Source organism: Plectropomus leopardus, chromosome 18 (genome assembly GCF_026936395.1).
Source record: "Plectropomus leopardus strain MGB_pleo_1.0 chromosome 18, ASM2693639v1, whole genome shotgun sequence".
Taxonomy (NCBI): domain Eukaryota; kingdom Metazoa; phylum Chordata; class Actinopteri; order Perciformes; family Serranidae; genus Plectropomus; species Plectropomus leopardus.
In genome coordinates, this window is record NC_142193.1 from 23,857,575 (window position 1) to 23,873,387 (window position 15,813).

Sequence of the window (15,813 nt, forward strand, 5' to 3'; positions counted from 1 at the left end):
TATGTTGCAAAACAGTCAAAAAAAGCAAAAAATAACATGTTGAAAAAAAGACCCGAAAATGCAAGGCTATAGTATGGCAAAAATGTCAAAAAATGACATGTTCCAAAAACTGCTGAAAACAACTGAGACGCACATAAATAATGTGCCAATGCATGCCATAGTATAGAATTCTGCAAAAACAGCCAAAAACACAATAATATAGCAAGTTGAAAAAATGACCGAAAATGCAAGGCTATAGTATGGCAAAAATGTCAAAAAATGACATGTTCCAAAAACAGCTGAAAACTACCTAAAATATCATCCCAAGGCATGCCATAGCATAGTATGTTACAACTGATGGTTCATGTCTTTTCTGGCAGAGGGAACATTTGACTTTTAAGGCATAAATAAAACATCAGCCTATATGTCTGTCTTCTTGTCTGCTCAATTTTTATATACTGAATACTGAATTTTCACTGCCAAGAACTTCATTGATTATCAGCCTGACTCATATATCAGTCAAGTTTTTGAAAAATGTCTCTGCTTGCTGAGCTAAAGGGAACATCGAAAACACATGGAGTATCTGGAGGTTTAGCTCAGTGGTTAACTCTGGTGGTTAGTGTGCCAGAGGTTGCTGGTTCAAGTCTGATCTGGGACTGTTGAATTTTAAAGTTGGGTTTCGAGACAGGAAGGACAGCCAAGAGACAGGAATTTGGGGGAAAGACAAGAAGTCAAGTTAAGAGACAGGAAAATCAGTAAAGGTAAAGACAGTTGGGTTGTGAGATAAGGACAGTCAAGAGACAGGAAGTTGAGGTGAGAAACAGGAAGTTGGGTTGAGAGACAGGGAGGTTAGTCAAGTTACAAAAAGTGAAGTTGACAGACAGGAAGTTGACAGACAGGAAGTTGAGTGAAGGTAGAGGATGAGAGTATAAGAGGTGAAAATAGGAATAAGAACAGTTTAAATAGAAAGTAAGGGACTGTGTTAGGAAAGTGGCAGAATAGTGAGGCAGGAAAGTCAGGAACATAGCATGATGCAGTCCAAAAATGAAAGAAGTCCAGTATATCAGTCAAGTTTTTGACAGACATCACCACTGATACTGATAGATATATCAGATATATCATATAATTTTATCAAATATCATTTGGCTGTAGATTCATACAGTTTAGACACTGATTGTGATATGCAAAACAAATTAAAGCACGTAAAGTTGGGTTATATATCATTTTGGCAAATAAACCAGGTGAAGTTGTCCTGAAACAGGTCAAACCAGTATCGGCAGATGCGTCTGTCAAAATCAAGAAATATCGGCCTGACTCATATATCAGTCAAGTTTGACAGACGTCACTGCCAAAGCTGAATTTTGCGCTTCAACACCATATGACCCTTATATCAGCAAAGCTGACAGATATATCAGCCGATATTTTATTTTATTTATGCATTAGAATATCATTTGGCTGTAGATTCATAGAGTTTAGACACTGATTGTGATATTGCAGAACAAATTAAAGCACGTAAAGTTGAGTTATATCATTTTGGCTGATAAATCAGGTGACCTTGTCCCGAAACAGGAAAAACCAGTATGCGTCTGTCAAAATCAAGAAATCTTACTTATTTAAATTTTTGACAGATGTCACATGGATAAGAACCTTTAAAATATATCTGTTATAAGTAGAGATCGATCCCACAACCTCCAGATCACTAACCACCTGCTCTCCCCACTGAGCTACACCTCCTGATAACTCTTCCTGTTTCAACATTATTTTTCACACTGTCATTTGGACAATTGTCTAAAAATTTGCCATTGTTGGATAAAGTTCAATCTCACAATCTGAAATACTCTGACAGGAGCAGCGCGAGACATCAGCCTCACCAAGCAGCATGCGTGCGTCATGCGTGTGGTGTTCGCACGTGCAGCGTTGTTGCAACGTCGCTGCTGCGTCACGGACCGCAGATATTAGTTTTGTATGTCCACATTTTTAAGCCCAAATTTCACTAATTTATAAAGATATACAAGTTCTTGCATTGCCGACAACATGATCCTGTGAATGTTTCAAATTAAAATGCATTGTATCCGCAACTGACGGGATTCTGCCCTCAAAGACGCTGTCCGAGGGCTTTTGTTTTGAAAGGGAAGCGGGAAGCCGTGTTTGTATTTCCTCATCTCCGTGACAGAGAGAGACTTTTAAACTGCAAAAAATGGTAGGGTCATTATAATCATCAAAACACCATGTTCACTGTCTGTTCCTGCTGACAAACGCGCGTCACGCGTAAAAAAACGGCGAGCCTCCGTTTCTCTGGATGTGCTGCAGCTGACACGCAGCTGAGACGCTCCTGACAGCACGTGTGCACGCTCTCATTTGATAACAGGAGCGCCAAAACAAAAAACAAAACAAAACAAAACAAAAACACGCTCCGCGCTGCTCACACTCTCATGTCGCGCGCTGCGTAAACTATTTTCTGGGTTATTTTTCCCTCTGTGGTTTGGAGAGCTTTTCCGAGATTCACAAAAGTTTAATATGTTGATAGGATTCATGCTGATGATCTCTAAATTTATGGTTCAGCATTCTAACCAGCTGAGCTAAATCTTTAGGCATCTATGTGTTTTAAGTTGGAGTTCACATGTTGGAGTACTGCACTATCAGACAGACATCTGCTATAGTAACTCCAGCTGGGAGGCGTGTAATCGAGTAACAAAAAGTCATCAAAAAAGGGTCTGACAAAGTGGGATTCTCAGGGAACACTTAAATCTTCCATTTCAATGCCGTACGCCAGGACAAGATCTAAGGTTTGGTTGAAGCAGTGTGTAGGTTTACATACGCACTGAGGCTCTCATTATTAATGTCCATGTAAATGTTAAAATCACCTACGATAATGATATTGTCCGTTTTAAGCACCAAACTTGATATAAACTCTGAGAATTCAGATAAAAATTCAGCATATGGGCGGAGCGCGATATACTACAACAAAAAGAATGGGCTGAAAAAGTAAAAAAAAAAGGCTTTCTAATGAAATACAATTTACTTTAGCTTTAGGATTAATTACTAAGCTCGAATCAAAAATTACACCGACTTCGCCTCCTCGGCCAGTGGCTCGAGCAATGTGAGTATTTAGATGACCAGGAGGAGCGGATTCATTCAGTCCAAAATAATCATCAGATTATTACGATGGCTTCCAAAATAGCTCAATATTATGGTATAGTGTGTTGTCCAAAATAGCCTGAACAATGAAGAAACGGAAGTAATTACTTACACAGTAGTCTATATGGCAAGCACAAAAGTATTGAAAACCACTGACAACATTTTATCTGACATTTAATATCCAACACATTACGCAGACACATGGGGAGGTCTGTTTCTGAAAACAGCAGAGAACTCATTTGTGTTCAGGAAGTTAGGATTTCTGTGAACACTGATTTGTTTCAAAATGTCCAAGAGTTAAATCTTACACTGCAGTCCCTTCTTTCTTCTGCCTCTCTTTTTCCTGCTTGCGGAAATAGTCCTTGTTAAGCACAACGTCCCTCCATAAAGGTAAGGCCGGCTCCTCGGTTAATTCGCTGCCTTCCACCTTCTTGTGCTGGGCCAGCAGCATGGCTCGGAGCAGGGGAGGGTAGGGGACGTGGCGCACGGGCGGCTCGGGGAGCGGTGTAAAGTCCTTAAACTGCTGCTCTAAGTTTTTGGGGATCAGGCGCCAGTCGTGGTACATCGCCTTGTCGATCTCCTTGACTTCGCTCTCCTGTTTTCCTGCCAAACACAAAACAAAGTCACTACATGCAGTTTTTTTTAGAGAATAATTAACACTTACTGTGTACTGTTATTCTTCATATAAGGATACATATTACAAAAAAACTGTACGAATGCAAAAAAAAAAATCAAGTTTCAAATCTAGTAAACAGCAATCTTACCTTTGTAGGTGAGGATCCCCCACGCTTTGCCGTGATCCATGTTCTAGAAAACCAAAGAATCTGCTGTAATTTGGTTACTGGTTTCAGAGCTAAACCCAACTGATCTTTCTCTCAGTTCAACACTTAAAATGACAACATGCAGATCTGCTCAGTGGTGTAAAGTGACAAAGTAATAATACTTTGTTATAGTAGTTAAATATTTTTGGGAGTATCTTTTAAATCTGTAAAATAACGATAAATGTATAATTATGATAAATGTAGTCTAGTTTTAGACATTTATCCCTACTTTTTTAAAAAATAATTCTCTAAATGAATATATGTATTTTTTCATATTACGGAACATCTCTTGCCATGTTGCTCAGTGCCTTTTGTCACGTTTTTTAAAGAAAAAAAAGATTTTCTCAGAGTTTAAAGGTTTACATACTCATGAAAGGCGCCTGAAAACAGCAGCAGTGATGTTGATTCAGCTTTCAAAGGGTTAACACCATTAAATTTACTTTTGTGGTAAGATCTTTCAGGGACTTGATCCACCACTGCTCTCACCTCAGACGTGTAGTCTACCTTGACCTTGGTGATCTGCCAGTAGCTGGGCGCCGTGTGGTCCTCCAGCCACGACTTGCGTGTGAAGAGACGGCCCATCCCGAACATCCTCATGCCCGCCAGCAGAGAGAAGAGGCGGCTCTCCCTGCGGATATCCTGCCAGGCCAGCACCGGCATCCTCTTCCCCGTGTAGGGCCGCTTCATGGTCTCGTAGTCCAGGGCGTACTTCTGGGACTCCCGTGGCTGGGACTTGAGTTCTCGGTACGCCCGGATCTTCCGAGCCATTTCTGCGATGGGGCGAAACTGCTTTTTCCTCACCATGACTGCAGCAGTTAGTCCGCAAACCTCACTGATACACGGCGGTCAGTTTTGATCCTGAAAGAGACTAAAGTGGGTTATGTTAGTGTACACCTGAACTTAGCAGGAGAAACTCATTAATGTAAACGTTTTTAATACAACTACACTGAAATATCACTTTTTTTTACAGCTGCAACAATTTTAGTGCAAAAATCAAATAAACATGGCAGGGTTCTAAGTTAAATAAATAATAAAAAAGGAAGAAAAAGGGAAAAGATACTTAAGGAACATCTATAATAGTACAAACTAGTTAAAAGTCACAACACATACATGCAGTTCACAGCTCAAAAATGGAAACGAGTGTCTCTTATCTGAGTCAGTTCAAATGATAATTTCAAGAGATCAGTTCCTTCACAACAGTCTACGTTATATCCAGTTGTTAAATTTACTTCAAATTGAGTTCTATTAACTTAATTTTGTGAAGTTATTGCAACTGAAAAATGACAAGTTTCACCAAATCAATCTTTCTAAGTTTTTGCAACTTCACGTAACCAAGTTTATTGTGTTACACGTGTGTATTCTGCTGGTTGCAAACTAGTCGCCCATATTTGTATTTTCTTAAACATGTTAACAAAACAACTTGCACATTTCCTGACTGCATTATTGGCATTTACATTCGCTATGTGAGGATCAAGTTAAGTGAGAATAACCTGGTTTACTGATGTTGCTTTCACTCTAATAGAACACGGTGATTTCACGTGTCATTTTTAAGTTGCAACAACTTCACAAAATTAGGAAATTACAGCTAAATTCTGTGTAAATTTAGCAATTAGACCAATTTGAAACTGTAGGACTTTTCCTAGAATGACCCCAACGTGAGTGAAAGTGAAAAACTGCCTTTGTTCATTTTTCCATGAAAACTGTACACCAACAAGGTAAAATCTTGTGTTATGGGTCATTTTGACCCGGCATTTATAAAATCATTTTCAAACCACAAAACCATGCACACACGCACACACACACACACGCAGATCTGCAAAGTCCATACACACAAACTTGCATATGGTCTTCATTGTACATGTGTACATGCGTGTCATGTTGTTAAAGACTGTTATTGTTTCCCGATAATAAATTGCCTTCAAAACTACTCCTTGCACATTTCTTCTACTTTCTTAGGCTGGACAAGTGATGTATCTTGAGAGAAACAAAAGTTTAAAAATTTAGCAATCATAGTAATACTAATAAAGGTCTACTTTAGTAAAAATAACAATTATGTCATGTGTGTTGTAATAAAAACGAGTGAATTCCACTGATTAAATGCAGTCTTTCTGCACTCTGAAGAGGGCAAACCAGGATATTCACAAAGTTTGTGATGAATGGCAGGTTGTTTCTTCATGCAAAACGATTTGGGTATTAAATTTACATGCTTTATTTTAGAGGTTTAGTGAAGGTGAGTAATTTTTGACCCGTAAAACAAGTGGTGTGTTCATAAAGTTAAGAGAAGAGAAGGGATAAGTAAAGCAAAGTGAAACAGAGCGAAGAGCTTAGCAATTATTTTAAACGATGGAGAGAAAAAACATTTCCCAACGTGGAGTGTCAGCAAGATTAACCAAAAAAGCACAAAATTAACCAGTTAATGTGAAGTTAATGAACCGGCAGTGGAGAGCATAAACACCGCACAGCTCCGAACAAGCTAACCTGCGTCTGTTAGCTCGCGTTAGCGGCTAAAAACGTTACATAATAGCTTCATACTCACATCGGACGATACATTTTCAGTATCTTTTGCTGAACTATTTATTGTTTTTACTGTACAAACATCTGAAAATTAAAATTACCTGACTGTCTCTGAGGAGCGCGACAAGCCTACTTGACCTCCGCAAGTGAGGCACACAACTTCCGCTTGCTTAGTCCGACCGCAAAGTGCTCCCCGTGAACTGGTACTGCGATTTGGTTCCGCATGAAATAAATTAACCATTTAAACCCCGGATCGAGACCGATTTTCTGTTGCAGCGTTCATACCACGGCCGATCAGGGCCAAAACTAAAATTAAATTAAATTAAATTAAAATTTACCTTTTCCTACATTTCCTAATTTTTTTTATGTAGAAAATGTTTTGGACTTTTTTATATATATAATTCAAGATCAAAACTTAAACTTTTAGTCTCAAATTTTATTTTTTTAACAAACCTTTTGGCCTTGATCTGGCTCCATTTTTTTTTGTTTGTTTTATTTTGATTACAAGATGCTAAAAGATAAGACTTTACTAACCCCACATCAGGAAATTCACACTGTTACAGCAGCTCAAGAGTCACGTGCAAGAGAGAAACAGGGAAAGTGATTGAGTGCAAAAACATACAAATATATTACAAAAATAAAAATAGAAATAAGAATAAAATAATATGATATCTATATACACTATGTTATTATTAATGATAAATGTTATTTGTAATTTAGTTGTTTATTTCACTCTAGAAATGTTATATTCATGAAACTAAGCAGTCAAATTCAAATTGTTACTCTAAGATTTTACAAATAAATTCTTTATGACTAATAAGCAAATCCACTCTTGTGCATATTTAGCATTCATTTTATTTTCAGCTGAAAATCATGCTGATAAGTTATACAGAAAAAGGCGAGTAAAGGCCCTCACATACAGTATTGTTAATAGGACATAGAAGAAACACTTAGAATTTTCCTATTTACAGTACAACAGTAAGAAAAAGTGCTTGGATGCATCAATGTGAAGACAAATATCGTGAAATAAGACAAAAAAATACACCTGCTGGACAACAACTAACCTCTCGGTGGTTACATTACGAGATCTAAAGGGATAAATCTGATTAATTGTTACACAACTAGACAGGATTAAGTGTGTCATGTCACACTACTCATGACTAAAGATCACGATCCTCTGGTTCCTTCACTGACGTTGTGTCAGTGCCTCCATAACGACATGCTTAAACACACACTCCTTCTAAAAACCATTATCACATTAGATGCTTGTGTTGCATAGTACCTTAAATCTTTGTGTACATCTACTTAAACCCTTGAGGCGTGAACATGATCACAGACTGAGGCAGCAGGTGGCAGACTGTAGCTTCAAAATCTGGGCCAAACTACTTCATATTGATGATTTAATACTTTAAATAAACTAAAAATAACAATTATTTAAATATCTGACCCACGGTTAACGTTACCGTTCTCAGTCACTCTTTATCAATAATCAGATAATATTAAATTCATTCTAACACCACTCAGTCCCTAAAGGCTTAAAAGGTGGTTGTAAAATGTTTGTATTTCGGCAGAAAATGAGCATCAAAACATCCGCAGAAACGTTGCAAAATTCTTCTGCAGCACGATCCACCTCCCTACTGTTAGTTTATAGGCTCAACATGTTAATTTAAAAAGATTTTAATCTTAGAAAAATAAAATAAAATAAACAAAAGAAGTCTGAGAAAATTGTCAACACATCCAAGAAGATTTGATGGCAAAAAAATAATAAAAGAAAATTTCCTTCAACCATCACAAACACCACTATTACCAAAACTATTCCCTCTACACGTGACACTGAAGGGTGCTGAAGGTGGAAGACTCCCCCCAGCTTGAGGAAACAAAATAAAAACTTAAACAACCTTGTCCACAGTTCAGTAAAAGGTGCTTAAATGTTGAGCGTGTTGCTCAAACTGTGTTTTTAGCCACATTTTAAAAATGATAACAGTTAGAGACGCACTCAGCACAGAGAGGAATCTAATGCTGCAGAAACAGTACAAGCAGCTTCTATAATATTTTGAATCTCATTTTCTATATTCAAGCTAACAACAGTCAGTGTTTGACTTTATTCAGTAACAAAGAACTTTTACAGCCGCTTTTTAGTCCAGCGGGGATTGAGAGTTTGATAATAAAAGTATTTAGAGAGTATGACCTACAGAGGAGTCGGTAAAGTCAGTGATGGGAAAAGGCCTTTGGAAAATCAAAATAACGCACTTTCATAAACAAATTAGTACAAAAAAATGTTAAAACTGCTCATAATCTCATATTTTGTGAATCAAATAAACAAATCTTTTAAAAAGTTTTATAAAATAAGGTGTAGAAGCGATGAAAAGGTACTTTAAATGTGCGGCAGTTTCTTCTGAGTACTTGTCTCGTGATCAGATTTAAAAGAGCTACACTAAATAACAATGTATACTGCTTACACTTTTTTTTAGGAAAGAGTTCATCCACAGTTTCTACAAACAAGTAGCATAATATTTCAACAGGAGACTTTAAAGGCTGGTGACAGATGGACGTTGCAATAAATAAATATTTGACTTCTAATGTTTTTTTCTTCTCAAGTTTCTCAAGAAACACACATTATCTGATGAGGACTGACGGGTGTGTGAGCTGTTTGGAGGTGATGGCTTTTCTATGAAGACAACAAGGAATATTTTCATTTTTGGAGGACTAAAAGCTGTAAAGTACATTCAGGTTATATTCACCTCCTTCTAACATTTCAAAGATATACTGTGCAGGATTTTCCTAAAAATGAGTAGACACATACAAAAGTAAACCCTCTTAATCTTCACGTATGACCCACAATAAGCATTTTCTTCATTTCTTCTTATTTTGCTGTGTTCAGGGTGTTTCAGGGCAAATTGCACAAGAGAGGTCAGGACTTTATAAAAAGGTAGCAACTGGTTGCCAGACCCCAAGCAGCAGGCATCCAAAAAGAAGCTATGAAAATCGCGGACGCAGCGCAGAAAAAACGCAAATATAGCGAGGTGAAACACAAATGGGAGAAAGATATTTCTGGGAGAAATCTCATTTTAACCCAAACTACAATTTTCTTCTAACCTTAAATGAATACTTTTCTCCCTAAATGATCACTTATATATCAATAAGTTATCCCGTATTATGTTGAATTCCTTAAGAAAACTCTGTTTTTCTTGCATGCCTCCATGATGAACTAAGAAGCCAAAAACAGATAAAATTAGTAATGAATTGAAGTAAAAGGGGCTGCATTTAAAAATGGCTAAACTAAATTAAAAAAAACCCGTGTTTTAAATGGTTAGTTCGAATTCACCAACGTCAAAGAACAACACAAACTAACTGATCGAGGCAGCGGTAGACCAGCAGCTCCTGTTCGTCCTGTTTCCAGTGAGGTAAAATTACTTTTTTTTTTAATGGAGTCTGGCTTTGCAGACGGCATAAAAACGTTTTACTTTTAGTTCAGTTCCCTGTCAGAAAGGACTGAGCATATGACTGGATAAACTTGGACTATAGACTTGGATTCTACTGCATGAGATGTGCGAGAGTTTGTAAACAGTTATGACTTAAATTCATCAAGACGTTTCGCCTTTTTTTGACTCTTTGTTCGTTGTGGTTGCATGCTAGAAAAACAACGTTTTCTTCACATACTCAACATAACACGGGGTGAGTAAATCAAATACAAATGGTCACTAGGGGGTGAAATATTCCTTTAAACAAGAAATCCCTTTCTGGCAGAAAGCCCTCAAGGTAAACGTCTCCCAACAGCTGTGAAAACGCTCAGCAAACAAAGCTGGGTTTGCTTTCACTGTCGTAGGCAACTGTTTACAAACTGTAACTGACCATGCCTGCATAGTATACCTTTAAGGATTTCATCTGTCTAAACAAGTTTTTACTTTGAGCTGTAACCTCAGGGTAAGAAATAAAGAATACTCTGACCTACGGCGTGTTGACTCACTCACTGTTTCACTCACGGGACACAGTTTCCCCACTGATTCTCACTTTGGCAACCAAACAGGAAATTGCAGAAGCCAGTAAAACAGGAAACAAATTACCTTCGATAATGCACTGATAGCATTAACGTTGAAAACAATATACATTACTTGCATACAGTTTGAAAACACAGAAAATATAGTTTCTCATTTTTAAACCTCCTTTTTGCAAATATAACATGATGACCACCAAAATTTGGCCATACTTGAGTTCAGTGTTACACTGTATAGTCCTGCACCATTTCATTACTCCCCATCCATGAATGGCAACAAATTATGTTTGCTAACAAAATAACACCACATCTTTCACTTATTACTGAAGCCGGCTGAGATACTGGATGTGTTATGAGCATGAAGACTTCTGAATGGCATGAGAGAAGATCACAGTAAAAGCGTGCAGGCAGAAATCCCGCCCTCACAGTTTTCCCTCTACGTACCTCTCCGATCCTGGGATTTTCTTCACTACTGGACAACACTGAGGAAAGTTTGAGGCAGGTAGGAAACACCAGATTAGATGCCAAAGGACATTAACGTCTGCCAGTGTTTAAGAGGAGGTAGGAGTTGAGCTGTCCAGTCATGTCCAGCGGCATCTCTTCCTCTGACAGGCTTCAGGGTCAGACGTGCACCCCTCTGAGTCACTCTCGGAGGACGACGGTCCAGCCAGCGGGGGCACGGGCAAACGTGACGGGCGCTCAGGTCCATCTGAGGTTTCTTCTGTGGTGCCACTATTGAGACTGAGCACCCATCCCAGTTTGTTGTGGAGCAACTGGCGAAGGCCTGGCGGCAGTGGCAACACATCCAGGGTGTCTATACAGTCCGGCAGCAGCTGGCGAAGGCGAGCGCAGCAAAGGTACAGCAGGGAGGTGGGCACGGAGCAGGATCTGATCACCTTCATGCTGCTCTTCGCTGCTGTGGAGCAGGCCATCGGATAAAACCTCTTATTTTGTAGCTCTGTGGCAGCAACACCTAGAAAGGGAATGGTGACTGAATTTTTTATGTTCATAATATCATATTGTGGCTTCTGCATCTATAGTGCACAGGCCACCATCCTCATTATTCATGACTCTGATAAGTGTCATTAACCATAACTGAGCTTGCTTTTGTACTTTTGTGACGTCCCTATTGGATATATAACAAGAGGCTGCTGTACAGGAATGAGGTAAATTTAAAATAATTTAGAAAGTGTCTTCATTACATAGTTTGGTGCCCAGAGAGCTGAGAAGCTGATTTTTTGTCAGGATTAAGTCTGTATCTCAGTCTGCGTCCATAACTATTTTTTTTTAATCCATGGGATACACATTAATATTGCTTGGTTATGTTATGTGTTTATGTCAGTACTAACCTATACACTTGCGATTTTTGAAGAAGGTGAGTGTGCCGTGCCACGTGTCCAGGTGGACTCCGATAATGGACCCCTGTCCGAACCGGGAGGAGAAGTTCATTTTGTCTCCTTCATGATGCAACAAGCCTGACAAAATGAGCACAAGCACTGATGTCCAGCCTACAACACCCACAAAATACGCAGTGAGAGGAGTTACTGCTACATCACAGCATGTTGTGTTAATCTTACCAGTGTAAGACAGACCCCAGCTGTCTGCGTCCTTTCCCAACAAGCTGCAAAACGTGTGTCTGTATTTGTCTAGATTAACATCAGAAGTACCAATGCCGACCATCTGTACAGAAACAAAGCACACTTTAGAGAGAAATAAGTTTAAACTTCTACATTATTTATGTTTGGATTTCTTTAGGAGAAGTTTTACATAACAGCAGGTCAGTGTTAGGGGGTAAGGTGTAGAGGTTTACCATGTCTGTTCCGTACACCGGGGACGTCATCTTGATCTCCCAGAAGTGCTGCCCTTCAGCCAGCTCTTTGGAGCCGCGTATTGCTGCTGTGCCGCAGCTGTACTCAGAGTGGAAGTTCACTTTGCGATTGTCACAGCTCAGTAATGTTGCTGTCGATCGGCTGCTGGCATCCCAGACCCAATCAAACTCTGCAACATCAGCGGTCATTCATTTATTCATGGCCAAACATACAGGAAATTAAATCAACATTTTAATTATTAACTGGGCCTTTGAAATGCAGGAGTTGTCTTGTACCTTGGTCATCCTCTCCACAGTGGCAGTCTTTAACTTGGTGAAAACCTCGAAGTCGGGGGTTGTAGTTGGTCTCAGCCTGGGAATCGCAGCCGCAGTAGGACTCTCCGGTGACAGGCACTGCACTGGGGACTGGAGGGACCATCACTGCTGAAAAGTCTGCCTCTGAGTCTGAATCACTGTACTGGAGAGCAACAACATCGAAAGAAAGCACAAATTAAAATGGCAGCAGCATTGCTTATGTAACAACAGAGCGCTGGTTTTGATGTTCTGCTGCTACAACACCAAGATCGGTCACTGAATTGGGAAATGTGCCCATCTCTACCATCTAATAGCAAAATTAAGACATTAATAATTTTTGTGGGAAAAAAATGATGCATGCAAATAACAATAGTAACTTTAGTTTCAAGCATAAGACGTTAACATCAACACACACACACACACACATACACACACACAGGCTGTTTATAAAAGCCAAATGCGACACGGCTTCAGTTTGACAGGGGGAATTTGTCCCGTCTTCTCATGGTGTCTCCTGCCTGGAGTGTAAACAAGTGGCATCATGTGACACAAACAAACACTCCAGTGTCCACTGGCGCCTCACATCTGTTCAGAGCTTTAGGTCCAGTCCTTGTATGCTTACCTCTAGGCGGTCATAGCTCCATTCTTCAAGTGCCCGGGCGTCAGCATCCCGTCGTATCCCACCCCAAACATATCGCCATGCACGACTGTTCCTGCTTCGCCTGGACATGGCAGCAACACAGTCTCACCAGTAGAAGAGCCTGCCAGCCAGTTCAGTTTCAGGCCAGATGTTTGAAGAACAGCATCAGTCCAGCTGCTGAAAGATAAAAAGACATCATGATTATCATCAGAGTCATCTACACTGAAGTCTTTGTGGCAGACAGTATACTAGGGCGGTCCTAAATACAATTTTCTGGACTCCAGAGCTTCAGCATTGATCTATAGCAAATAATTGAAACTTAGTCTGTTAACTTTTGCTGCGTCTGAAATGATAAGTTTCCTCTCTATAGAAGAAATTAAAATTTGCCTGTTTTGTGCTGCATGAAAGGGCTCCACTGCAGGTGAGCTGCTGGGGGCCTCAAGTATTTGTAACATTACACAGCTTGAGACAATTTTTATTATCGCGGAAAATTATTATAGACCTACAAACTACTCATAAAAACACAGCCCTGTGAAGAAGAAAGCAGAACATACTAACTCTAACTCAATACTAAATAAATTAACATGACTTTTTTCTCTCAAAAGCATTGAAATGACATTTGTCCCCTGCAAAACAAAAACAAAAATTATCCAAATTCTTAAATTGAAAAACGAATACCTACCCAATTAAAGAGTATTGGAAAAGCCAGTCACACACAGTCAACCTGAGGCAGCGTTTTAATTGCTGCTTGAAGCTTTATGCCCTGCATGTCATCTGTATCTGTTTATGTAATAGTCATAACTGCCTTCCCTGTATGACATAATTTAGTGATTGATGTCATCCTGGTCTCCTGTCACCCCTTAGATTTCCTTTACCTTTTCAGTAGGGTACCTAAATATTTGAAGCTGCAATCCTACGTTTTTTAATAATCAATGTCAATTTATTTTTTAGCAATCTTCTCAAATGCACTTTAGCCTAGTGGGACACTTAGTGGGACAACCATTACACAGATAGCTTCCTAATTAACGCTAATTCAATGTTGGTAGTATGGTCCCCATCCGCATATTACTGTCATCATCGCTAAAATTAAAATTGAAATTATGAGATGTTGTTTTGCTAACTAGCTTCCGTTAGCCACCTAGCCTAGCCTAGCTAACAGCTAGCTAACGTTAGCTACATAGGATTCAGCCGTTGAACAGCGGGTGCATTAACAAGTTAGCAAGCTACAAGGTCAGAGGCATCACAATTTAACTCACGCTGCTGGTTAATTTATGCGTGTGTACTGGTTTATGTCGTTGACTACCGTGCGGTCACGGTTTATCAGCCGTGTAATCAGATAAGGGTGACCGGAGGCGGAATAACTTGGCTGGCGATGCAGATTCAGACCTAGCATAAACTAGCTAGTTAGCCTCCGTTAGCTGCGCTCTGCTATCAGCGCCGGATAAAATGATAACGTTACCTGCCTGTTGTTCACAACCAGCGTCCACGGAAAATCACTGACAGCACCACAGAGTTCACTATTCCTAAGTGGTTAATACACGACAACTGAATGAGCTTCCTTTTTCCATGACCTACTTTAACATCAGTGTGACCGTAAACAATAACAGGCAGCTCTGCAGGAGTCACAGCAGAGACTCCTTCACAGGAAGTTTTCAGCAACAGCAGACACTCCTGTCAGGGCAGCTACAGCAAGAAAAGGGTTGTTTTTTTTCAGTGGTGGAAGTGTTTTGATGTTATGTAGGTAAATGTACCAGCAAAACTTCACAAAACGACTCCAAAATCAGTAGGCTGGCAGTTCAGAATTCATTTTTTATATCAGTGAAGTATTGTGTCAAAGTACAGTATGAAAATTGCACCATTTCAGACTGTTGTAACATTATATAATATATTCAGTGGTGGATGAAGTACATGGAAGCAGTTCTTTAGTGAAAGTATAAATATACAAGGTTAAAGGTAGATCAGTTTTTTAAAACATAGTTTTTAAAAAAACAGCATAGTTTAAAAAATGAAATTTGTCCTTGATCCTGCTACATCTTTGGAGCTGAAGGATGAGTTGATTAAGATCACCAGTTACTATGAAAATACCATCCAGTTGCTAGGGCATGTCTCTGCTGATGGCATCATACAGTTCCTGCAGTGCATTTTTGGAATTTGCATAGGTGTCTTGTGTTAGCTCATTTAGTGCAATAGGCCAAATACCTTGGTCTTTATGTTTTAGATATTATGATTTTAGCAAAAATGCATGTGTCTGACAATACAACTGGATAAATGAGACTTGGATTATACTGTATGAGTTGTGTGAGAGTTTGTAAACTGATGTTTTGATTAAGTTTTGCTCTTGTTAAACACGACACCCTATGACATAATTCACTAAGTGTGTTGGCCTTTTTGTGGATCCTCCATTCACTGTGGAGACATACGAGGAGAAAGTTTTCTTTACAAATTCATGGCAGTAACTTTCATTTTGACATAGTTTTTACCTAGCCTTACCTGTGGTGCTTACAGGTGCTCCTTAGAGTTGCACACAGCTAGAAAACTAGTAATAAAAATGTGCTTAATGCACTAATACAGCATAAGGGATTTAACTGATGTTAAAACAATGAAT

General features: G+C 39.2%; 2 protein-coding genes across 7 annotated transcripts; both read right to left on the reverse strand.

Annotated features, from left to right (window-relative positions):
- Positions 1–3,274: 3,274 nt before the first annotated feature.
- mrps34 (mitochondrial ribosomal protein S34) lies at positions 3,275–6,686 on the reverse strand. Of its 2 annotated transcripts, none has more exons than XM_042504959.2 (4): positions 6,554–6,686; positions 4,425–4,806; positions 3,882–3,924; positions 3,275–3,720 (listed from the first exon to the last, which is right to left on the reverse strand). In XM_042504959.2, the coding sequence occupies exons 2-4, from the start codon at positions 4,740–4,742 to the stop codon at positions 3,422–3,424; spliced, it is 660 nt and encodes a 219-aa protein (XP_042360893.1). In that variant the 5' UTR covers positions 4,743–4,806; positions 6,554–6,686; the 3' UTR covers positions 3,275–3,421. The 2 variants fall into 2 exon arrangements, with proteins under 2 accessions (XP_042360893.1, XP_042360894.1); XM_042504960.2 differs by having other exon boundaries at positions 4,425–4,796; positions 6,554–6,678.
- Positions 6,687–7,284: 598 nt separating this feature from the next.
- Positions 7,285–14,887, reverse strand: spsb3a (splA/ryanodine receptor domain and SOCS box containing 3a). 5 transcript variants are annotated; one of them, XM_088091277.1, is made up of 7 exons: positions 14,672–14,887; positions 13,191–13,382; positions 12,551–12,731; positions 12,257–12,444; positions 12,024–12,126; positions 11,796–11,921; positions 7,285–11,419 (listed from the first exon to the last, which is right to left on the reverse strand). In XM_088091277.1, the coding sequence occupies exons 2-7, from the start codon at positions 13,296–13,298 to the stop codon at positions 11,028–11,030; spliced, it is 1,098 nt and encodes a 365-aa protein (XP_087947403.1). In that variant the 5' UTR covers positions 13,299–13,382; positions 14,672–14,887; the 3' UTR covers positions 7,285–11,027. The 5 variants fall into 5 exon arrangements, with proteins under 5 accessions (XP_087947403.1, XP_042361516.2, XP_087947402.1 ...); XM_042505582.2 differs by having other exon boundaries at positions 14,668–14,887; XM_088091276.1 differs by having other exon boundaries at positions 13,191–13,385; positions 14,672–14,886.
- Between the last annotated feature and the right edge of the window lie 926 nt (positions 14,888–15,813).

Coding starts and splice junctions, on each gene's coding strand:
- spsb3a (XM_088091277.1), bottom strand. CDS start 13,298: ATGTCCAGGCGAAGCAGGAACAGTCGTGCATGGCGATATGTTTGGGGT. Junction 12,445..12,550: donor CTGTGGAGAGGATGACCAAG/GTACAAGACAAC, acceptor CTGATGTTGCAG/AGTTTGATTGGGTCTGGGAT. Junction 11,420..11,795: donor CAAAAATCGCAAGTGTATAG/GTTAGTACTGAC, acceptor TTCCCTTTCTAG/GTGTTGCTGCCACAGAGCTA.
- mrps34 (XM_042504959.2), bottom strand. CDS start 4,742: ATGGTGAGGAAAAAGCAGTTTCGCCCCATCGCAGAAATGGCTCGGAAG. Junction 3,925..4,424: donor AGGTAGACTACACGTCTGAG/GTGAGAGCAGTG, acceptor TTGGTTTTCTAG/AACATGGATCACGGCAAAGC. Junction 3,721..3,881: donor GGGGATCCTCACCTACAAAG/GTAAGATTGCTG, acceptor TGTGTTTGGCAG/GAAAACAGGAGAGCGAAGTC.